The sequence below is a fragment of the Vombatus ursinus genome, unplaced genomic scaffold, assembly GCF_900497805.2.
Source record: "Vombatus ursinus unplaced genomic scaffold, bare-nosed wombat genome assembly UNPS02014828.1, whole genome shotgun sequence".
NCBI lineage: Eukaryota > Metazoa > Chordata > Mammalia > Diprotodontia > Vombatidae > Vombatus > Vombatus ursinus.
In genome coordinates, this window is record NW_020954606.1 from 2644190 (window position 1) to 2666963 (window position 22774).

General features: G+C 38.1%; 2 protein-coding genes across 4 annotated transcripts in view; one reads left to right on the forward strand and one right to left on the reverse strand.

Annotated features, from left to right (window-relative positions):
* ARSK (arylsulfatase family member K) overlaps positions 1–14580 on the reverse strand; it is a 48006-nt gene extending 33426 nt beyond the window's left edge. The window contains exons 1-2 of the mRNA XM_027838476.1: positions 14221–14580; positions 5817–5946 (exon numbers count right to left, since the gene is read on the reverse strand). Of these exons, the coding sequence (XP_027694277.1) occupies positions 5817–5946; positions 14221–14406 (316 nt within the window). The 5' untranslated portion in view covers positions 14407–14580. The remainder of the gene's footprint in view (positions 1–5816; positions 5947–14220) is intronic.
* Positions 14581–14719: 139 nt separating this feature from the next.
* Positions 14720–22774, forward strand: part of TTC37 (tetratricopeptide repeat domain 37) — a 111266-nt gene continuing 103211 nt past the window's right edge. For 2 of the 3 annotated variants that reach the window (XM_027838489.1, XM_027838491.1), the window contains exons 1-3: positions 14720–14798; positions 15359–15444; positions 21139–21214. The gene's annotated coding sequence lies outside the window, so the exon portion shown is untranslated. The remainder of the gene's footprint in view (positions 14799–15358; positions 15445–21138; positions 21215–22774) is intronic. The other variant, XM_027838490.1, reaches the window with a different exon arrangement.

Here is a 22774-nt window from a genome sequence, read left to right on the forward strand (position 1 = left end):
AGAGTTTATAACGCAAGTAATTGGCTGGGATCATGAGCAAACCTTGCAAAAAGAGTCAGACCATGAAATTTTTTTTTTTGGTAACAAAGAAGATCAAAACATACAAACAGAAGAAGACAACAAAGTCAAAGCTCCTACATCCAAAGCCTCCAAGAAAAACATGAATCAGTCCCAGGCCTTGGAAGAGCTCAAAAAGGATTTTGAGAAGCAAGTAAGAGAAGTAGAGGAAAAATTGGGAAGAGAAATGAGGGTGATGCAAGAAAATCATGAAAAACAAGTCAACAGCTTGCTAAAGGAGACCCCAAAAAATACTGAAGAAAGTAACACCTTAAAAAATAGCCTAACCCAAATGGCAAAAGAGGTCCAGAAAGCCAATGCTCTAAAAGGCAAAATTGGCCAAATGGAAAAGGAAGTCCAAAAGCTTACTGAAGAAAATACTTCCTTAAAAATTAGAATAGAGTAATTGGAAGCTAGTGACTTAATGAGAAATCAAGACACTGTAAAACAAATCCAAAAGAATGAAAAATTAGAAAACAATGTGAAATATCTCATTGGAAAAACAACTGACCTGGAAAATAATGTATGTATATAGACAGATAGATAGATAGATAGATAGATAGATAGATAGATAGATAGATAGAAAGAAAGAGGGCACAGGGTGAGTTGAAGATGAAGTGGTGATATCTGTAGAATAAAATTAAGGGGTGAGAGAGGATTATATTGGGAGAAGGAGAAAGGGAGAGGTAAAATGGGGTAAATTATCTCATATAAAACAGACAAGAAAAGGCTTTTACAATGGAGGGGTAACAGGGGAAGGTGAGAGGGAATGGGTGAATCTTATTCTCATAGGATTTGGCTTAAGGAGGGAATAAAATACACACTCAATTGGGTATGGAAATCTATCTTACCTTACAGGAAAATAGGGGGAGAAGGGGACAAGAGGGCAGGGGAATGATAAAACAAAGCACAGGAAAGCTGGGTAGCTTTGAAAACAATGTGTAGTATTTATTATATAATTGTTTTTAAAAGTAAACAGTCTGAAATGGAAATTTATGGTTTTCTATTAAATCCTCTCTTTATGTTCTGCTGTGTACATGGAAATGTTCTTTTTTTCTCTCTTTTTGTATTTGAGTTTAAAATGAATAATAACAAAAGATTATACACTACGACCAGGTGGAATTTATACCAGGAATGCAGGGCTACTTAAATATTAGGAAAACTATCAGCATCACTGACTGTATCAATAACAAAAACAAGAAAATACAGATGATTATATCAACAGATGCAGAAAAAGCTTTTGACAAAATATAACATCCATTCCTACGAAAAACACTAGAAAATGTAGGAATCAATGGAATCTTTCTTAAAATGATAAGGAGTATCTATCTAAAATCAAGAGCAAGCATGATTTGTAACGGAGATAAATTAAAAGCCTTCCCAATAAGATCAGCAGTGAAGCAAGGATATCCATTATCACCATCATTATTCAATATTGTACTAGAAATGCTAGCTATAGCAGTAAGCCGAGAAAAAGAAATGGAATGAATAAAAATAGGCAATAAGAAAACAGAACTATAAATCTTTGCAGATGATATGATGGTATACTTAAAGAACCCTAGGGAATAAATTGAAAAAACCAGTTAAAACAATTAATAACTTTAGCAAATTTGCAGGATATAAAATAAACTCATAAATCATCAGCATTTCTATATACTATCAACAAAACTCAGCAGGAAGAGACTGAAAGAAAAATTCTATTTAAAATAATGGCAGACAATGTAAAATACTTGGGAGTCTACCTGCCAAATAAACCCAGGGATTATATAAACACAAGCACAAACACTTTTCACTCAAATAAAGACTGTTCTAAATAACTGGAGAAATATTAATTGCTAATGGGTAGGCCAAGCCAATAGAATAAAAATGATAATTCTCCCTAATTTAATTTACTTATTCCATGCCAAACCAATCAAACCACCAAATAATCATTTTATAGAGCTAGAAAAAATAATAATAAATTTCATATGGAGTAACAAAAGGTCAACACTATCAAAGAAATCAATGCAAAAAAGTAAAGGAAGGCTGCCTACCAGTACCAGATTTCACACTGTATTATAAAGCAGTAATCATCAAAACAGTGTGGTACTGGCTAAGAAATAGAGTGGTGGATTAGTGGAATAGATTAGGTACATAATACATAGTAGTAAATGAGCATAGTAATCTAGTGTTTGATAAACCCAAATATCCAAGTTTTGGGGGTAATAATTCATCATTTGATGAAAACTGCTCGGAAAACCGGAAAGCAGTTCAGCAGAAAACAGGTACAGACCAACACCTCATACCATATACCAAAATAAGGTAAAAAAGGATAAATGACTCAGACATAAAGGATGATATCATAAGTAAATTAGGGGAGCATGGAAAAATGTACCTGTTAGATCTATGGAAAAGGGAAGAGTTTATGACCAAACAAGAGATAGAGAAGATTACAGGAAGTAAAATAGATAATTTCAATTGCATCAAATTATAAAGATTTTATACAAAAATACTAATGTACCCAAAATTAGAAGGAAAAGAGGAAACTGGGAAAACATTTTTATAACAAATTTCTCTGATATATGCCTCATTTCTCAAATATAAAGGGAATGGAGCCAAATTTATAAAAATACAAGTCACTGTCCAATTGATAAATTAAAGGATATGAACAGGCAGATTTCAGAAGAAGAAATTAAAGCTATGAATAGTCACATGAAAAAATGCTCTAAATCATCATAGATTAGAGAAATGCAAATTAAAGCAACCCTGAAATATCATCTCACACCTATCAAATTGGTTAGCATGACAGAAAAGGAAAAGAATCCCAAAGGGCTATAAAACTGTGTATACCCCTTGACCCAGCAATTTCAGTACTAGGTCTGTATCCCAAAGAGATCAAATAAAAGGCAAAAGAACTTACCTGTGCAAATATATTTATAGCAGCTCTTTTTGTGGTGGCAAAGAATTGGAAACTGAGGGGAGACCCATCAACTGGGGAACAGTTGAGCAAGTTGTGGTATATGAATGTGATGGAATACTACTGTTCTATTAGAAATGACATTCAGGATGGTTTCTGAAAAACCAGGAAAGACTTGTATGGACTTAGGTAAAGTGAAAAGAACGAGGAGAACATTGTACACAGTAACAGCAATACTGTAAAGATGATCAACTGTGAAAGACTTAGCTACTTTGATCAAGACAATGATCCAAGGCAATTCCAAAGGAACTGTGATAAAAAATGCTATCGACCTTCAGAGAGAGACAGAACTGATGAACTCTGAATGCAGACTGAAACATATTTTTTAACTTTTTTTTTAATAGTTTTATTTTGTTTCTGTTTTCTTTTGCAACATGATTAATATGGAAGTATGTTTTGCATGACCTCACATGTGTAATCAAAGTAAAATTGCCTTCTCAAGTAGAAAGAGGGATGGGAAGGAGAGAAGGAACTTGGAACTTGAAATTTAAAAAAAAATGATTGTTAACAGTTTTACATGTCATTGGGAAATATTTAACAAAATAAATAAAAATAGTTTAAAATGAAATATTTCACAGGACATTTAGTCATCTCATTTTGCTCATGATAAATATTTGCAAGAAGACTCCCATAAAAATAAATGTAGCCTATGTAATATATATGGTAGAGAATGGGGCAGAAAAATTCTATGAAGAACTTGATAAAGCTCTTCAAATTAAATTAACATACACTTTCAAACCCTGTGACCTCAAAGGTAGTTACGGGAAGGATAGTAAAACAAGATGCTGGAAAAGATGACTGAGAAGCAAGAAACAGAAAGATCAAAGGCTCTTGATCTCTTTGTCTACCATCATGAATACCTTCTTCAACAAGAAGATAACCTAAGTGGGTACCAAATAATACCACAAAAATTACATATGATCATATTTTAACAGATAATGAGTTACTAATGTAGGAGTTATTTCCAAATCAGTTGGCTGTGCACAATTATCCTAGTTATCTACCACTGACTTATTAGAGCAAAGATAAAAATCAGTATCAAACTAGAAAAATAAAAATGAATGAATATATGTCATTTATTTAATTCAATGACAACTGAAACCATGGTAGTTGATGAGATCACAGAAAGTAAAGAGTGCCAAGAACAGAGCTTTGAGGGATACATATACTTAGGGACATAGACAGTAACAATAAACAAGCAAAAACAAAAACAAAAACAAAAACAAAAACAAAAACAAAAACAAGGGAGGAATAACCAGAAAGGTAGCTGGAGAAATGAGAGACAGCAGTCAGTCAACAAGTATTTGCCAAGTGCCTACTATGTGCCAGGCATTGTTCTAGGGAAACAAAGAAAAGACAGTCCCTGCTCTATAACCTAAAGGAGTAGTGTCACAAAAACCTATGGAAGAGAAACTATTCAGGAAGTGTCAAATGACACTTTGTGGCATTAGATGTGGTAATTAGGAGATCCTGGGTGATGAGTGATGAGGGCACTCAAGTCAGAAACTTCCTAACAATTATAGTCCCTAATGTGCTACATGAGGAAGTACAAATGACACTAAAGGAAAAAAACTGGGAAAAGTGTCAAGACTAGAAGTATATATACAGGAGGTCTGTGCTATAGATAACATAATTTTGAGGATTGAGGGGGTGATTCTCAAAATATCTGGAAGAGAGTATATAAAAAGGCAGAAAAAAACTGGACCTTATTAGAAGAGCAACAACAAAAAAGGACTGAGAGAATATTCATAACTACTGACCCATATGCATATTGTCTCATCTTTACAAAATTTGTTAATAAGATGCCGCACTGGTACCCAGGTAATACTAGGATTTATGGAATGATTTATGGGAGGGAGGCCTTGGAAAAGAGTTGCACAGGACAAGAAAGTGTGGCTGGATTGCAATCTTTACTTTTGGAAGGAGAATTCATATTGATGTGTTCACCAATCCATTGAAATATTAGAGCAAAAGATCCTTGTTTCCTACTTCAATGAAGAATGTAAAAATATAGAACATTTGAGAGACAGCATAGAATAATGGATGGAGAGCCTTTCTCAAGGCAGAAAATTCCTAGACTCAACTCCCATCTCTGACACATACTACCATAGTATGCATTTCTGTCCAAAGCCACACTCTAAGTCTATAAATTGCAAAAGACAGGGAATTTCCTTGTTGGGAGTTCCCTATAACAGTGAAATTACAAGTATGGATAAAAAAATACACTAAATCCAGTTCTGAACTCACAGAATCCATAATATAAATTTTAGGTTTTCTCTTTTGTTGGAAGCACATTCAAATGAATGAATGAGTATCTTTAACTTGGGGAATTCTAAGAATAACTAAATATCTTAATAATTTAGAGAGATACAAGCCAAACTACTAGGTGCTATATAAACTTCAAAACACAAAGGAGTTACAGAGAAGCCAAGAAAAACTTTTTTTTGGAGAAAAGATGAAGGATTAAACTTTCAGTTGTACCTATCCATGTTTTAATATCCCATTCCTGAATTATATATTGCTTAATGCCAGTGACATTTTGCCAGTATAATTATTTCTCTAAAGTAAATCAAACTACTGAGATGACCACACTAATCTAAGAAATGAAAACTGCACGGCAACTGGTGAAGTCTGAATCTGGAAACATTTATTATCATGATTAGCAGATATTCATGATTAGCAGATAAAGCCCTCTATATTCAGAAGGTTAATTATACTGTGTTCTCTGAAGTCTAGCACTAATGACAACTTAAACAAGTTCCATATTGTATTATTTAATTAATATATATAAGGACATCTGTACCTGCACGTGATGGGCAACAGATTGGAGAGTTTGTATACGCATTAAGAAAAAGGGTACCATGTTTCTTCATGAAATTTATAAAAGGAAGTGCCACTGTCTGATTTCCTGGATGAAATGTGAGCCTCCCATCCTGTAATCAAAGGAACAGTAGTCAATCACATTATACAAGAAGTATATTTTCCAGTAATAATAATGTTAATATTTACAATTTGCAAAAGGCTTTAAAATTATCTTTACAGTTCTCAAAACAACCCTGTAAAGCAAAAGAATGAATTTCATTTTGCAGATAACGAAATTAGCACAGAGATATTAAGAAGTCAGATATTAAATATATAGCATTATAATTAAATTCACATGAATAGAATAAGTTTATCAATAGACATCACTGGATTTTCATGACACTGCTCAACTCCTTTGCTAGCTCATCATCAACTCATTCACCATCCCTGAGACTCCCCAGACTACAAGTCCCTTCTTGGCCACCATACCCTTATTAGAAAAGAACATTAGAATGTAAACTTATTAGAATGTAAGCTACTTGAGGGCAAGGACTATTTCACTTTTGCATTTTTATTTTCAGCTCTTAGTCCAATGTCTGGCACATAATAAAGGCTTACTTAGTGCCTCTTCATTTATTCATGGAAATCAAATATGCCAAATATTCATCACCCAAGGTTCCTACTAGGTCCTCTTCTCCCTGTGATCTCATCAGCTTCCATGGATTCAATGATCATCTCTCTGAAGATGACTTCCAGATTTATATATTCAACTCCCGAGTTTTAGTCCTGTATCAACAATCGTCAACTGGACACTTCTAACTGGATAATCCCTAGGCTTATCAAAACTTCATCTGTCCAGAAGAGAACTCCTTATCTTTCTTCTCATTATCCTATTTCCTTATTTCTGTCAAGGGCCACCCCCACCCCCCAAATCACTCAGGTTTGTATCCTCAGAATTTTCCCTGGTTCTTCCCTCTCAGCTCACTGCTTATATCTAAACAGTTGCTAAGTCTTGTAGGGTCTACCTCCATAACATGTCTCATATCTATTCCATTCTTTCTGCTCACACAGGCTCTCATTACATCTTGCCTGAATTACTCTAACAGTCTCCTAACTGGTCTCTCTGCCTCAAACGCTTCCTCTCTCTCTAATTCATTTTCCACATAGTAGACAAATCCCTTATTCTCAATGATCAAAGGATATGAACATACAGTTTTCAAAGTAGGAAATCTAAGCTCTCAATGACAATATGAAAAAAATGTTCTGAACCACTAATAATTGGACAAATGCAAATTAAAACAGCTTTAAGGTTCTACTCAGACTGGCAAAGATGACAAAAGAGGAAAATGACAAATGCTGGAGAGACTGTGAGAAAAACAGGAGGTAGTCCAGCCATTTTTTGAAAGCAATTTGAAGCTATGCTAAGAAAGTTACCAAATTATGCACACTCTTTGACCTACTACCAGGTCTCTAACCCAAAGAAATCAAACTAGGTCTCTACCCCCAAGAAAAGGGGATAAACATTTATATAACACCTACTAAGTGCTAGGCATTGTACTAAGCACTTTACAAACATTATCTCATTTGATCCTCACAACAATCCTGCAAGGTGGGTGCTCTTATTATCTCCATTTCACAACAGAGGAAACTGAGGCAGTTAGAGGTTGCGTATTTGAGGCCAGATTTGAACTCTGGTCTCCCTGACTCCAGGCCCAGGTTCTATCTAAGGCATCAACAAGCTGCCTACAGAAAAATGATTTATATGTACAAAAATATTAATAGCATTTCTTTTGTGGTAGTCAAAAGTTGAAAACTAAGGGAATGTCTTTTTACTGGGGAAAGGCTAAACCATTTATGGTACTTGAATGTAAGGAATATTACTGTGAAAAAAATGATGAAATAGACAATTGCAGAGGAAGACATTTATGAACTGATGCAGAGAGAAGCAAGCAGAACTAGGAGAACAATTTATTCAATGGTAACATTATAGAGTGAAACAACTTTGAAAGACTTTAGAACTGTGATCAACACAATGATAAACCATGCGTCTGAAAGAGCAAAAATGAAACATGCCACTCATCTCCTGACAGTGAGGTGATGAACTTCAGAAAGAGACACACTTTTTTTGGACATGGCTAATGTGGACATTTGTTTTGCTGAACTATGTAAATATGTATTGAAGGCCTTTTTTTTTTTTTTGCTTTGGGGAGAGTACATATGATGAAAATGCAGACAACTATGTACAATCAAGTTATATAAGGCTATATTCAGGATAAATGGGAAATAATCAATGGAAGGAAGACACCAGAATTAAGAGGGATTAGGAAAAGCTTCTAATAGAAGATGGGATTTTAGCTGGGACATGAAGGAACTCTGTGAAGACAGGAAGCAGAGATGAGGAGGGAGAATATTCAGAGCATGAGGGCAGCTATATATAGAAAATGCCAGGAATGGAGATGAAATGTCTTTTGTGAGAAATAAAAGGAGACCAGTGTCACTAGATCAAAGAGTACATGGAGGGGTATAAGGTATACTGGAAAGGTGGGATGGGGAGACCAGGTTATGAAAAGCTTTGAATATCAAAAAGAAGATTTATATTTGATCTATCTCACCCCCCTACCACTCTAGTGGCTCCCTATTACCTCCAGGATCAAACATAAATCCTCTTTGTTTTAAATTATGTTTAGAACATCCTGTTCAGTATAGCCCTATTTAATGTGATATTGCTTCACTTTTGTTTTTGCACCCCTGGCACCTCAAACAGTGTCTTGAATACAGCAGACATTTAAATGCTTGTGCATTGATGAGTAGCAGAAAAGTGTGTAATATTTCTTATCCATCAAAATTGGTTTAAAATGAAATAAAGATAAGGAAAGAGGAAGCTTCACTTAATTGGAAAAGTAAATTCTGCAAAATATTTCACTTTCCAAAATTAAGTTCTAAAATAAGAATAATAAAAATAATAACAGCGAGCATTTACATAGCTTTTAATGTGCTTCATCCGATCCTTATAACAACCCTATGAGGTAAGAGTTTTTATCATCCCCATTTTGCAGATGGAGGAACTAAGGCTGAAAGAGGTTAAGTAACTGGTCCAGGGTCTCATAGCTAAAAGCATGAGGCAGAATTTGAACTTAGGTCCTCCAATATCCATGTCCGGTACCCTATACACTGTATCACCTACCTGCCTCTAACAAAAAGATCTTCTGAACAATCAGTGAATATGATATGGTCCTATGTGATGTAGAAGATATACTAAAATATGAAACATGGTTTCTACTCTTAAGGAATTTACATACCACATAAGGTATGGTCCTAAGTGCTGTGGAAGATACAATAAAATATGAAACATGGTTTCTACCCTTAAGGAACTTACAGTCCAGGTGAGGAACTATCAGAGACAGATAGATACATTACCATACAGCAGCCAGGACATGGTGGCAAGAGCACTGGATTTGGAGTTATGAGACCTGGGTGTGAATCTTGGCTGTGCTACTTACTACACCTAGGTGAACCTGGGCAACTTAATTAACCTCGCTGGGCCTAAGTTTCCTCATCTGCAAAATAAGGTTGGCCTATTCTCACTAGGTGGCTTCTTCGATTTTTTCTAGTTCTTGATTATTCTTTCTAAGGACCATTCTAGCACAACTCCCATGACCTGTGAAGTGAGATGAGGGGCAGCCTGAGAAGGTAGACACTGCCTGAGTTAGGAAGATCAGGGTTCAAATTACAAATTATTTAATCCCTGTGTAAATTACTTAACTTCTAAGTGTCCCAGGCAACTTTCCAAGAAAAAAATATTGCAGATTAGTTGCTGACTAGCATTACTGATACACATGAAATCACAGATCCTGACCAAAAAATAAATCTCAATTAGTAAATATGAGAGGCAACTACGGCTCAGTTTTCCACTTGATTCATAGAATTCTTTCTCATTCTTTCTCACAGTCACATTGATAAATGCCAAATGAATAGGGTAAACACTAGGTTTTGTTGTTTATCTTTCATTCTCTATGAGGACCATGACATCAGGGCGGTGATGCCATGACATGCAAGCGAATTGGATTTAAGTGAGGGAGGGCAGTACAAATACACCAGCATCACTTTCTCCTCCAGAGCCATCTGAGTTCAGTGGCAAGGAGTTTAGAAGAAGGCATGTCCCTACAAGCTATTCTGGCAAAGTTAGACAAATAACTGCCAACTCTCTTAATGCTGGGGTAGATGGTTTGCACTTCAATTGTAACAAGAGGAAAATCAGATGCTTCCTTTCTTGTACTTAAAACCAAGAGAAAGAAGTGTTTTGTGACATTTGAGTTTGAGTGCAAAAGAATCAAGACTGAGGAAATTAGCTACAGCAGTTGAACTTTTATCTTTGGAAGTCTTGGTATCAGGTTGATCTTTACCAATTCGAAATAGAAATAGAAAATGGAATATGTCTAGGCTAGGGAAAAAGGCCATTCCAGAATTGGCATGGAAAGAAAAAGAATTTTCAATAGTACAGCAAACTGGCATGATATTGGAAGCTATAGGCTAAATTTAAGACTGCTGCCAGATGGGATGTTCAGTGGAGAGAAGAGATAACTCAGAAGAATCACCACACAGTTAATTCTAAAGCATATGTATTGATTGTAAAGCTTATACACATGTCCATTTGGTTTCTAATTTTATAATTTATAACTAAAAATCTGTCTAAGAGGTAACTTTTTTAAAAGTGGGTAGCACCAATCAAGGTTCAATCAACATACATTTATTAAGCACTAACTTTGTGCCTGGCACAAAGGCATTGGTGATACAGTTTAAAAAGTGAGACAGTCCTTGCACTTTTCTCTGATGTGTATGTGAGGGAATACATGTTTACTGATAAATAAGTAAAGGATATATACAAGGAAAAGCGAGAGATGAACAATGGGGCGTGGAGGGGGGAGGAAAGGTCCTTGAAGACAGTAGCTCTTGAGTTACTAGAAGCAGAAGTGAAGAGGGAATGAGGGCAGGGAGCCCATGCAAAGCTACAAAGGGATGTTATGTATGGGGAACAGCAAGTGGATCACCAGTTTGGCTACAGTGTGTTGTGTGAATGGGAATAATGAATCTGAAGGGGTAGAATGCAGCTATACTGTGAAGAGCTTTAGATATTAAAAAAAAAAGAATTAATATTTTATCTTGAAGATGGGGAGGCACTAAAGCGTTTTGAGCAGCCAACTGCCACGGTTAGACCTTTGCTTTAGGAATGTTTATCGAGAGGTAGTCAAGATGGCAGAGGGATAGGAAGTATTAAAGTCTAGCTCATTCCTCAACAAAGATAAAGAGAATATACCAGACTGAATTCTGATTGGAGAAGCCAAGAAGTCACAGGAAGTCATTTTTCTAGTCCTAGGGGGCTTAGGGAGATGGACAGAGAGGTCTATAGTCATTGGGGAGGGGGTCCCACTAGGAGCATACACAGCTGGAGCATTTCAGAACCCAGGGAAGGAGAGAAGACTGATTCTGGGCACCAGGACAGGAAATTTCCAGGGGTCTCTTTCTGTCCCTGAGTTTCTTTATTTTCTTCTATTTTTTTTTCATAATTTTGACTTTATTATTTCTGGATGTCTAATGGAATTTCCACTTGGCCATTTTCTAATTTTCAAGGAGCTATTTTCTTCAGTAAAGTTCTGTACCTTTTTTACCCGTTATTTTTCATACATTTATAATACATACAATGATTCTCTTTTTCATATCTTTCTTTCCTAGCTCTTACCTCTTTTCCCATTCTTTCCCCTCTATTCTCATTTAGTTTTTAAAATGATTTTTTGCTATTTCTTTTAGGAATCCTTGTTGAACTTGTGTACAAGCTGCATTTTTCTTTAAGACTTTGCTTATAGATTTTTGGGAGTTGTTCTCTTCTTCTGTGCTTGTGTCTTGAGCTTACCCGTCACTACAGTAGCTCTTTATCATGAGATTCTTTTTTTGTTTGCTTCTTCCTTTGCTGTGAATTCATCTTTTTCATTTTTGATATGGTAATTTGATTTTATTCTTTATTTTTAAGAAAATCAAACTACTTGATGGTTTATTTTATCATTTGTTTTTAGAAAAAAAGAGCTCCTAGTTTTATTTTTTAGTTTAGTGGTATTTTTACTTTCAATTTTGTTCACCTCTCCTTTGATTTTCAGGACTCCTATTTTGGTGTTTAACTAGAATTTTTAAACTTGTGGTTTTCTAGTTTTTTAAGTTACATGCCCAACTGAGCACAATAACCAACCACAACCCCTAAGGACTTATGATGAAGCATGCTATCCATTCCAGACAGAAAGCTGGTGGAGTTAGAGCATAGAGTGAACCATATTTTTAGAGTGAAGGTTGAACCATAGTTTCTTCTCTTTCTTTTTTTGAACATGGCTGATATGGGAATTTTTTTGCATGAGTATATATATTTATAATAGGTTTGTTTTTCTTGTCTTTTCAATTGGTGGGGGAAAAGGAACACAGAGGGAGAGAATTCTGTACTGAAAATAAAATAAAATTGTGTAAAAAATGAATTTTGACTTGGCAGTTGTGTGAAAGATAGACTGGAGAAGAGACATAATAGAAGGAGGGGGGCTTATAAATTGGGTTACTGCATGATGAAGGCCTGAACTAGGATGTTTGTGGTACAAGTAGAGAGAAGGCAACAGAAGCAATGGCTATTGGGAGTAACTAATTATATACAGTGTAATAGAGAGATAATAAAGAGCTGAAAATGATCCATCAGCTTTGAACATAGGTTCCTAGAAGAATGATGGTGCCCTTGACATAAAAAAAGGGAAGTCAGAAGGAGGTATAGGTTTGGGGGAAAGATAAAGATAATTTCATGGCAGAATTTTTTTGTTTGAGAGATTGGGAAAGGCTTTTAAAAGAGTTATATATAGTACCTTTTTATAGCTAACATTTGTTTGTTTTAAATCTTGCAGTTACTTAAAAAAGATCTTTGGAGTAATGACTAAGTATTTAATCAGATACAATCCATCAATCTAAAAAATATATGGAATCAACATTCTTTATTACTTATTTATTTTGCCTATCTTTTGACAATATCACTACCCTGGTATAAGCCCTCCTCACCTCCTGTCTTGACTATTGCAATGACCTTTCGGTTGTCCTCCTTGCCTCAAGTGTCTCCTTTCTATCACATCTTCCACTCAAGTACCAAAGTAGTCTTCCTAAAGAACAGTTCTGACCAGTTCACTCTTTTCCTCAATAAACTCCAATAACCAATGAAACCCCCTATTACCTCTAGAATCAAAAATAAAATTATTGGTTAGGCTTTTGAAGTCCTTCATAATCTGGCCCCTCCTACCTTTCCAGTATTTTTATACTTTTCTTTCCTCCATATAGTGACACTGAAGATCTAGTGACACTCTCTTCTTTGATCTTTCTTGAACAAGACATTCAATTTCTTAACACTGGGTATTTTCATTGGCTGTCCACCTGTCTGGAATTCTCTCGGGCCTCACTCTAACTCCTGCCCTCCCTGGGTTCTTTCATGTCCCAGCTAAAATCTCATCTTCTGCAAGAAACTTTTCTGGATCTCCCTTAATCCCAGTGCATTCCCTGTAATTATCTCCAATTTATCTTGTACATATTGTTTGTACCTAGCTGTTCACACCTTGTCTCCCTCGGGCCTAGTTTTTGCCTTCTTTGTATCCCCAGACTCAGCACAGTGCCTGGCAAACTGTATATGCTTAATAAATGCTTGTTGACTTGATTTGCATTATGGGATCAAAGATCAGAAGTGGAATACCTCTTACCCCCCCCATTTTACAGATGAGAGACAAAAAGACTTGTCCAAACAAGGTCATATCGAAAGTAAATGGCAGACCCAGGATTCAAACTCAGGTCGACTTACTCCAACATAAGCCTTTCCAATTAAAAATGGGCCAAGAGCTATCTAAGTAGAGGGCAGGAAGGTCCTAAGAGCATGGGGGGGAGGGAGATAAGAGGCTATCATTTATAATTTTCCTGGTTATCATTTTTCAAATACACCACCAGCATTAGTAGTTAAAGTAAATGGGAAATTCACTTTTCAATTCCATTAGTTTGCAAAGTTAACACCCCTGAACGGGGTGACGGAGCAAAATGTCACTAGAGACCCTGACAGCATCCCCCTAAGAGCGGATGCAGTTTAAAGAGGTCCGACAGTTCCCTTCCACCGCGTGCACACTTCCTGATTTGCAGCGGAGTGAGATCACGAGTGGGGGTGTGGGTGAAGCCAGGCCGTCGGCGTTTCCGATCAGTACCGTGGGGGCGGGTGGGTGCCTCTGGGCAGCTACACCGTGTCCCTGGCGCACCTAGTGCCTCCCTCGCCCGCCCGCTCGCAGGGGGCGCCCTTCTGCCAGCAGCTGTGCAGGGCAGGGAGGAGGGGCGCCCTCTCTCCCCGTCCCGGTACTTACGAAAGAATCGCTCACCACCAGCACCACATTCGGTACCAAGGGATCACGGGCTGTTACCCTCTGGGGAGAAGGCCACCCTGGGCCCGCTCCTTCCTCCAGTCTACCTGCCCATGGGGCCGGGGCGGCCGGAGCCAGACCCGTAGAAGTGGCCACCATCAGTACCACACCAACTGACCACCATTGCATCTCCCCACCGGGCCGTAGGCCTCACCCTCCCCTTCTCAGTCCTAGGACACAGCCGGAAGTGCACCCCCGGACTGAGTAGGTTCTGGCAGGCCCTGCGCACTGCTTTGACCTGTTTCCTAGGAACAGGACCGCTACTTCAAGCCCTCTTCCTCTGAATGAACCACTTCACGATGCCCAAAGGAGGTGGGGGCAGAACTACAACTCCCGGTAGGCCCTAGGGACGCACAGACGCCTGACGTAACTTGACTGGAAGCTTGTTCCCTCCCTCCCCCGCCCCACCCCAATCCCTCTGCTCGTAGTTGTTCGTTCTGAGGCTAGGTTGGGACACGTGGTCCTGTCTTGAGGAAATACGCATGCGCCCTGACCCTTGGGCGGAAGGCGGCTGGAGTAAGGTAGATGTAGGAAAAAATGAATCGGGGTCTTCTTGGAGGGGACGGCTTAGGGACTTTTAGGGGGGCAGCCCGTCTGCAGTAGGAGGGGACTAAAGAGGGGGCCCGGGATCGCCCCTCTTGTGACCCTAGGAGAAGCCTGAGCCGGCTGCGGGCAGGACTCGCCGAGGTGGCGGCGGGCCGCCTGCCAGCGGCGTTGAATGGGGCAGGGGCTGGAGGGGCCTTCTCTGGGGCTCCCCCCACCCCAGGCCTCGGACGCTGCGGGCGGCCTCCCACTGCTGGGCTTCCCCGCCGCCCCGGGGCCGCTACCTCCCCGAGGGGGGTGATGGTGGGGCTCAGGGCACAACCTCACTTTTCCAGGTGTAAGAATACGGGGAATGAGGGTGGCACCGGGAGAAAACATCTCCTCCTTCTGCCCAGAAGAAGGATTTGATTATGTGACCTCCCCCCACCTCCCAGGGTGGTTGTGGGGAGAGCAAAACGCTGTATCCACAAACGTGAGCTATTATGTGACGTTTCCTTATCTGACGTTGGTTCAGAAAGTCATTCTTTTGTTGATACAGCTTCTCTCCTTCTTGAACTTTCTTCCTTGGAAGGATGCAGAAGGAAGCAGAGCTCTGACATTTCTGACTCCTTATCTTAATTTCAGGTATGTAGCTTTTAAATCGTGCCAGTTACCAGTAGTTTTAAAATGTTCAGTAATAGCGATAGTTCACATTTAAGTTTACTAACAATATCATTATGGAGTGGTAGTGTATTTTTTTTTTTTTTGGAGGGGGGTAGGACAGCGTGGTGTATTGGATGTAGTACGGACTGGAAGTCATGAAGACCTGGTTCAAATGTTATCTCAGACACTTTGTAGCTGTGTGACGTTGGGCAAGTCCCTTAACCTTAGTAGGCTTGAGATTCCTCATCTGGAAAATGAGGCCTTGGGATTTGACTTATAGAGGTCCTTCCCACCCTAAATCTGTGATCTGTTTCATTGATGTAGAGGTTCCTGGATGAGAAAACTCCCTCTACCAGTGCACTGCAAAGTAATAAGACTTTCCCATGTTCACAATCAATATGTGTCAGAGGTGGATTGTGAATCCAGATCTTATTGATTATGAGTCTGCTCTCTGTCCACTACACTGTATTGCCCCTCTGTGAGTTGTTATCCTGATTTTACAGATGAGTAAATGATTTTCAGAGAACTTAAATTACTTTGTCTGAGGTCATAAAAAAAACAAACTACATTCTTTTAAACAGCTGTTTTTAAATCTAATGTTCCAAAATATCAGGGAGGCATGGTCCAGTAGAAATAGCCTTGACTCTGAGTATAGAAAACATGTTCAAATCCTGCTTCTGCTATTACCTGTACAACCTGATATTACCAAGTATCATCTGATACCGCTGATATTACCTAGTAATACTTAGTATTACCTAGTAGCTCCAATATTACCTGAATCAGAAGACCTGGCTTGTCTAAGTCTGTAAAAATAATGTCAAGAATACTAAGGCCTGGAATGACCTGATGCTGAAAAGGAAATCTAAGAATGTGTAAGATTGCCTAAGGATTTTGGAACTATGATGAAAAAGATAGGGCAGCACTACTTAATTCTGATTTTGCTTCTCTTTTCTCTACAAAGACTAAGGTTCTTTGACTGAAAAAGGCAAAAATGACTAACAGGCAGGGAAAAATAATTAAGGAGATAGTAAGAGTACCAGAGCCAGATGAACTGCATGCTTATGTACTGAAAAAAAAAATTGTCAGATATGATTGTTGAGTTGGTGTCAGTGAATTTTGAGATATGGAGAACAAGAGAGGTACTGCAGGACTCAGGGGAAAGCGTCCCAATTTTCAAGAAAAATGAGAATAAAGTCTACAGAATAGTTGTCATTGAGCCAGACTCTTAATTTCTGACAGAACTTTGAAATGAGTTATTCAGGTGATGGTTAGTGAATATGTGGAAAAGGAAACAGTATTCATCAAGAGTGAACATGGCTTCAGGAACAGATTGGGTAGGACATGACCTCTGTATGTGATGTTTTTGTTTAATTTTTTTATCTTTTTTCAAATGGGATTCAGTCTGTCTGGAAGAAGGAATGGGGAATTAGTATAATGTTCAGATAAAAGATATCAATAAAACATTTAAAATAAAAGGTAAGAAACTAAAAATAAAACAGATTAGGCCAAATTACTCTCATTCCCCCCCCCCCCCCCGGGTTATCAGGCTCTTAGATTTGAGGAATGATTCGATTTTAGTAAAGTATTTGACAGTTTCATGCTATTCTTATGGATAAAGTTGGTAAATTTGGGTAGAGCTAGGTGGATTCAAAACCGGTTTAATGAGTAGTCCTTAATGTTTCAAGTCAATTTGGAAGGAGGTCTCTAGTAAAGTACCTTGGGAAGTTGTCTTGGCCTTGTGTTGTTTTAACATTTTTATTAGTCTTTCAGTCATCAAGCATTTATTAGGTGCTTATTATGTAAGCACTAGGCTTTTTGCTAAGCTCTGCTCCCTGTGCTGAAGGGTTTCACATTCTAATGAGAAAGACAATATGTATTTTTTTCAATTGTTCATTTTATTTTTCATTTAACAAGCATTTTCTCTTCCCCTTTCCACTTAAAAGAAACACAAAACCCTTGTAACAAACATGCATAGGCAGGTAAAATATATTGCCTTATTTTCTATATTAAAAAATTGATGTTTCAGTCTCCATCTTGAATCTTTCTCTTCTCTGTCTGGAGATGGGTAGCATAGTTCAGCGTCAGGCCTTTGGAATTATGGTTGATTATTACATTAGTCAGAGTTGTTAAAGTTTATCAAAATTGTATTTACAGTGTTGTTGTTGTATTAAATTGTTCTCCTGTTTTTGCTCATCTTACTCTGCATCAGTTCATCCAAGGAGAAGACAACATGCAAATAGCTAAGCACACACACACATACACACACAATGTCTAGTGCAAATTGGAGATAATCTCAGAGAGAAAGCGCTTGGCTACTTAGGGAATCGTTAAAGATCTCCTTTGGGAAGAAGGGAGCCAGGAAGGGGAAATGAGGAGAGAGAACATTAGATTGCTTACATATCAAATTTGTAGATGAAAGAAAGCTAGGATGGATAGCTAATGTTAAATGATAAAGTCAGGATACAGAAAGATCTTTTACAGACTTGAATCTAATGAGATAACATTTAATAGGGATAAATGTAAAGTCTTAAACTTGTTTAGTCCTCCCAGCTTTTCAAGTTCATTGCTCCTACTGTGGCCTCACTATCCTCCATATGTTATTTTTATATATAATAAATATATATATATAATATAATAGTTAAAGTAATTTGACTTAAGTAGTCCACACTGCTCCCTACCTTAGAATACTTTATCCCTTTCTTCTACTACTATTTATCCCTTTCTGAATCTAACCCCTACATTACCGCTTTCGTCTGACCTTTCTGCTCCCATGCTGCTGGAGAAAGTTGTAAGGGAAGGGAGAAAGCGTTTATGTAGCACTTACTGTCTTCTGGGCAGTGTGCTAAGCACTTTACAAATATTACCTTATTTGATCTTCTCAGCAACCCTTCAAGGTAGGTGCTATTGTTATCCCCATTTTACAGATGGGGAAACTGAGGCAATAAGAGGTTAAGTGACTTGCCCAATGTCACATAGCTATTAAGTCTGAGGCCAGATCTGAACTCAGGTCTTCCTGATTCCAGGCCCAGTGTTTTTATCCATTGTGCTGTCTAGCTGCCTCCAGCTTGTTTGAACAAACATATTGACAGGTCCACTATAATTTTATCTAATCTCAACTGGGCCCTTTCTCATACATGGCATTGCGTTTACTTCTCTAAGATTGACTGTGGTTCATCTTCTAACAGTTTTTCCTAAATCTTTCCTCATTTGCCTAGCCCATCTTCTCCTTTCTCAGGAGAGGAACTCATTATTTTACTGAAAAAATTGAAGTCATCTCTCTGAAAGAGCCTCTTCTCAGTTCTTCACTTCAGATCCCTTCAACATGATTCTCATTTCCTTTGATTTTGCTTCAGTTTCTGATGAATATGTAGCCCTCTACGTATTACTTCTATAATTTTGCCTCCTCTCCCCTGTGCTCTGGGAGCTTGTCTTTTCAGGCATTTTGTACTCCCCCTCTACTTGTCAGTCTTTCCTTATCCACTGACTTTTTCTGCCTACCGACAAATGTGATGAGCTCTCCTCTGTCCTTGGTCTTCACTTGACCATGCCATTACCTTAACCTAACTAATATGCTTTATCCCTGCTCCCTTTCACAGCCAAATTCTTAAGAAAAAAAAAACTGTACTTGTTGCTTTTACTTTTTTACCTCTTATTTACTTCACAGCTTCTTAACAATCTGACTTCTAGTCCCTGTACTTGACTGAAGTTCTTAGCAAGATCACCAATAATAACATTGCTTAATTCAGTGAATAGACTCTTCTCAGTCCTCATCCTTTTTGACCTCTCTGTAGCACTTGACACTTTGATCACTTTCTCTTCTCAGATACTCTTTATTCTCTGGATTTTTTTGACACTATTGTCTCTTGTTTCTATATTTTGTGTAAGTGCTGTTTCTCATTCTTTCTCCTTTTCTGAATCAACATCAGTGTTATGCCCCCCATATATGTGGATATACTTCAGTCCCCTAGGTCTTCTCTTTTTACACTTTCTTGGTTATCTTGTCAATTCCCATGGGTTCAATTGTCCTCTTTATGCAGTTGACTAGCCAACCTACATCTTAAATATCTGTTAACATTCTGTATCACCAACTAACTGCTGTAGGTCTCCTCTCAGATCTCTCAGAGACATCTTAAATGCCATATGGCCAAAACAGCACTCCTTATCTTTCCCCTGAGGGTACCACCAATCTATTCAACTGTTTCACCTCACTCACAGTTCACTCCTTTCCCTCTGTCCTGTCAATTCAATCCCCATTACATCTCTTGTATCCATCTTTCCTCTTCCTTCCACTCATACAGCTATCACCCTCATTGGATCTTTTTCAGTTCTCTGTACTACTGCAGGAGCCTCCTGATTGGTTTTACTCTAGGTTTTCCCTGTCTAATCCATTTTTGCAACTGTCAAAATTGGTATTCCTAAAGCATAAGCCAGCCCATGTCTCTCCCTTTCTCAAAAAGTTTCAGTGGCTCTCTAAGCTCTTTATAATCTAGCTCCATTCTATCTTTCCAGATTTACTTTACTATTTCTACCTTCCAGCCAAATTACTCCTTGTTTTCTGTACACAATCTTCCATCCCTTTGCACAGCGTGTGCTTTGGGGCTTTAAATGCTCTGTCTTCTTTGATCTACTGTGTAAAATCCCTCATGTCCTGTAAAGAACAACATGGCTGCCACCTATTGTAAGGACTCTTTGCTGACATCCTCCCAGTGTTAGTGTCTCTCTTCTTCCCTCTCTTCTTTTTGATATATTTTTATTTATTTTTGTTTTTCTCTGCTTCTTGACTCAAGGGCAGAAACTTGCTTTTATCCTGGGCATATAGCACGATACCTGGCATGTAGCAGACACAAATAGATACTTATTGAATTGAACTGAAATACAGTGGGAGAAGATTGATAATTTCTGGGTGTATATGTGATCTTAGATTTTGTACTGGAGGAGATCTCAGTGGTCATCTGGTACTAACCCTCTCATTTTACAAATGAGAAACCAGGTAGACTGGCAAAGTAATTTGCCCAAGTTTACCCAGGTGATAAGTGGCAGAACCAGGATACTAATCTAGCCAAGAGCCCTCTGACTCTAAATGCAGAATTCTTTCCATGCATCATGCTGCTCAAGTATGAATTCAGTAATTAAGTCTTAGATTAAAAATAAAATAGATATAAATCGATCAGTTGTTTATGTCATTTTCCATCTTATAGTTTATTGACTAAGTCTTTGGCATACTTTTTAAGTCAATAAGCACGAATTTATTAAGTGCTTCCTATGTGCCAAGTATGTGCTTAGCCCTGGAGGGATAAGTACAAGGAAAAAAAAGTACTCCCTGTCTCCTTAAAGCAAGTCCCCCTACTCAGGGGCATAGTGGTAAAATCCTGAGAATCAAAAGCAGAACCCAGAGAGGAATGATTTTTGGTTGGCCTGGGAGAAGCTTACCGTGAGGAAAAAGAGGGTGAAGGGCAGAGGGATGTTCTAGGATGAGAGGGAGGCTGAGGCTTACTGAAGGAGTCTGGAGTGAAGCCTGGCTGACTTTAGGCCTTAAGTCTCTCCTCTCCTAATGTACTTTAATTGCTTAGCTGCTCTAAATTAGGCAATCAGCTAATTTGATCCATTTTTAAGAAAATTTGAAATTTTAGGTTTCAGGATCTTGAATTTCATGTCTTATTTGTTACATTTAACTAGATGAAGGATGGATGAAATGCTGTCTGAAATTCTGTCCAGCAAGATAAAAGATAGAAGTGATGATAGTGGTCCAAAGGTAAGCACATAGACTACCTGGTGATGGTTTGAGCTTTACATTTCAGCAAAAAGGTTTAAGATTTGATGTATCTCTTTATAGACTGTAAGATCCTCGAGTGAAAGGACTTGTATTTTGATGGTGTGTCCCCAAGACCCTCTTTGTGTTGGCATAGAGTCAAATACTTACCCCTTCACGTAAATGTTGGAGTCAGTCTTGACTCTTCTCTCCCCCTCAAACTCTGCATCTCATTGGTTATTAATTCTGATTGATTCAGCCTTTATAGACCATTGGTGTAGAGGCTGTTGTGTAGGAGTAGGAATGATTTTAGAATGACTTTGGTTTGAACCTGCCCCAAATACTTTTGTTTGCCTCAATTCCCTCATCTGTAAAATGGGGATAGTAATGGTACCTACTTCCCAGGGTGGTTGTAAGGATCAGATGAGATAAGTGTAAAGCACTTAGCATAGTGCCTGGTACATTGTAAGTGCTGTATAAATGTTAGCTATTATTATTACTGTTATTATCCTCTTATCTCTACTTCATGGCCATTTCTACTGTAGTCCAGGTAGTCATAACCTCTCATTCAGACTATTGTATTACCTCCTGGTTAGTCTCCCTGCTTCTAGTCTTCCTTGTCTCTATTCCTTCCTGTTCATTCTGTTACATTCTTACACCAAAATGCCTTTAGCCTCTCCCAGTCAATAGATAACCACTTTTTCCCAGTTCTTTGCTATTACCAAAAAATGCTGCTGTAAATATCCTGGTAAAGAGAAAAGCTTTATTTCTGTCTTTGATCTCCTTGGGGACTATGCCTAACAGTGGGATTTCTGTATCAAAGACTATAGATCCATTAATCACTTTTCTAGCATAACTCTAAAATGCTTGCTGGAATGATCAGACCAATTCACAGCTCCATCAACAGGGAACTAATGTGCTTCTTTCCGTATTCTCTTCTATATTGACTATTCCCATCTTTTACCATCTTCACCAGCTTGTTGGGTGTTTTTGTAAGGCATGGATCTCACCATATTATTCTCTGCTCAGAATGTTCAGTGGCTCCCTATTGCTTCCAGGAAAAATGGTAACTCCTCAGCCTATTATTTAAATCCCTCTACAATCTGCCTCCAGTGTACCTTTCCAGAATTAATTCATTGCTTCATTTGTTCATGCATTCTCTCTTCTAGCCACATTGGCCTCTTAGTTGGTACCCACACTTGGCTTTCTATCTCCCATACCTGTTTCTTTGTGGAGGCAGCTGACCTCCATGGCTAAAGTGCTCTCCCTCATTATTTCTGTTTCTTATAGTCATTGGCTTCTTTTAAGACTCAGCTTAGCTTCTTCGTGAAACATTTTCATGATTCCCAGAGTTGTTAGTCTTCTCTCCTTCCTCAAATTACCTTTTGTTTATTCACTCCCTACATGTTTTATGTTCGTAGCAGAATGTAGGCTCTTTGGCAGCAGGAGTATTTTGTTTTTGTCTCTGTATTCCCAACAGCCAGCATAGTGCTTTGCAAATAGTAGAAATTTAATTTGTAAAAGACTTACTGTTTTATACTAATAAAAAGAGAAATGCAACTC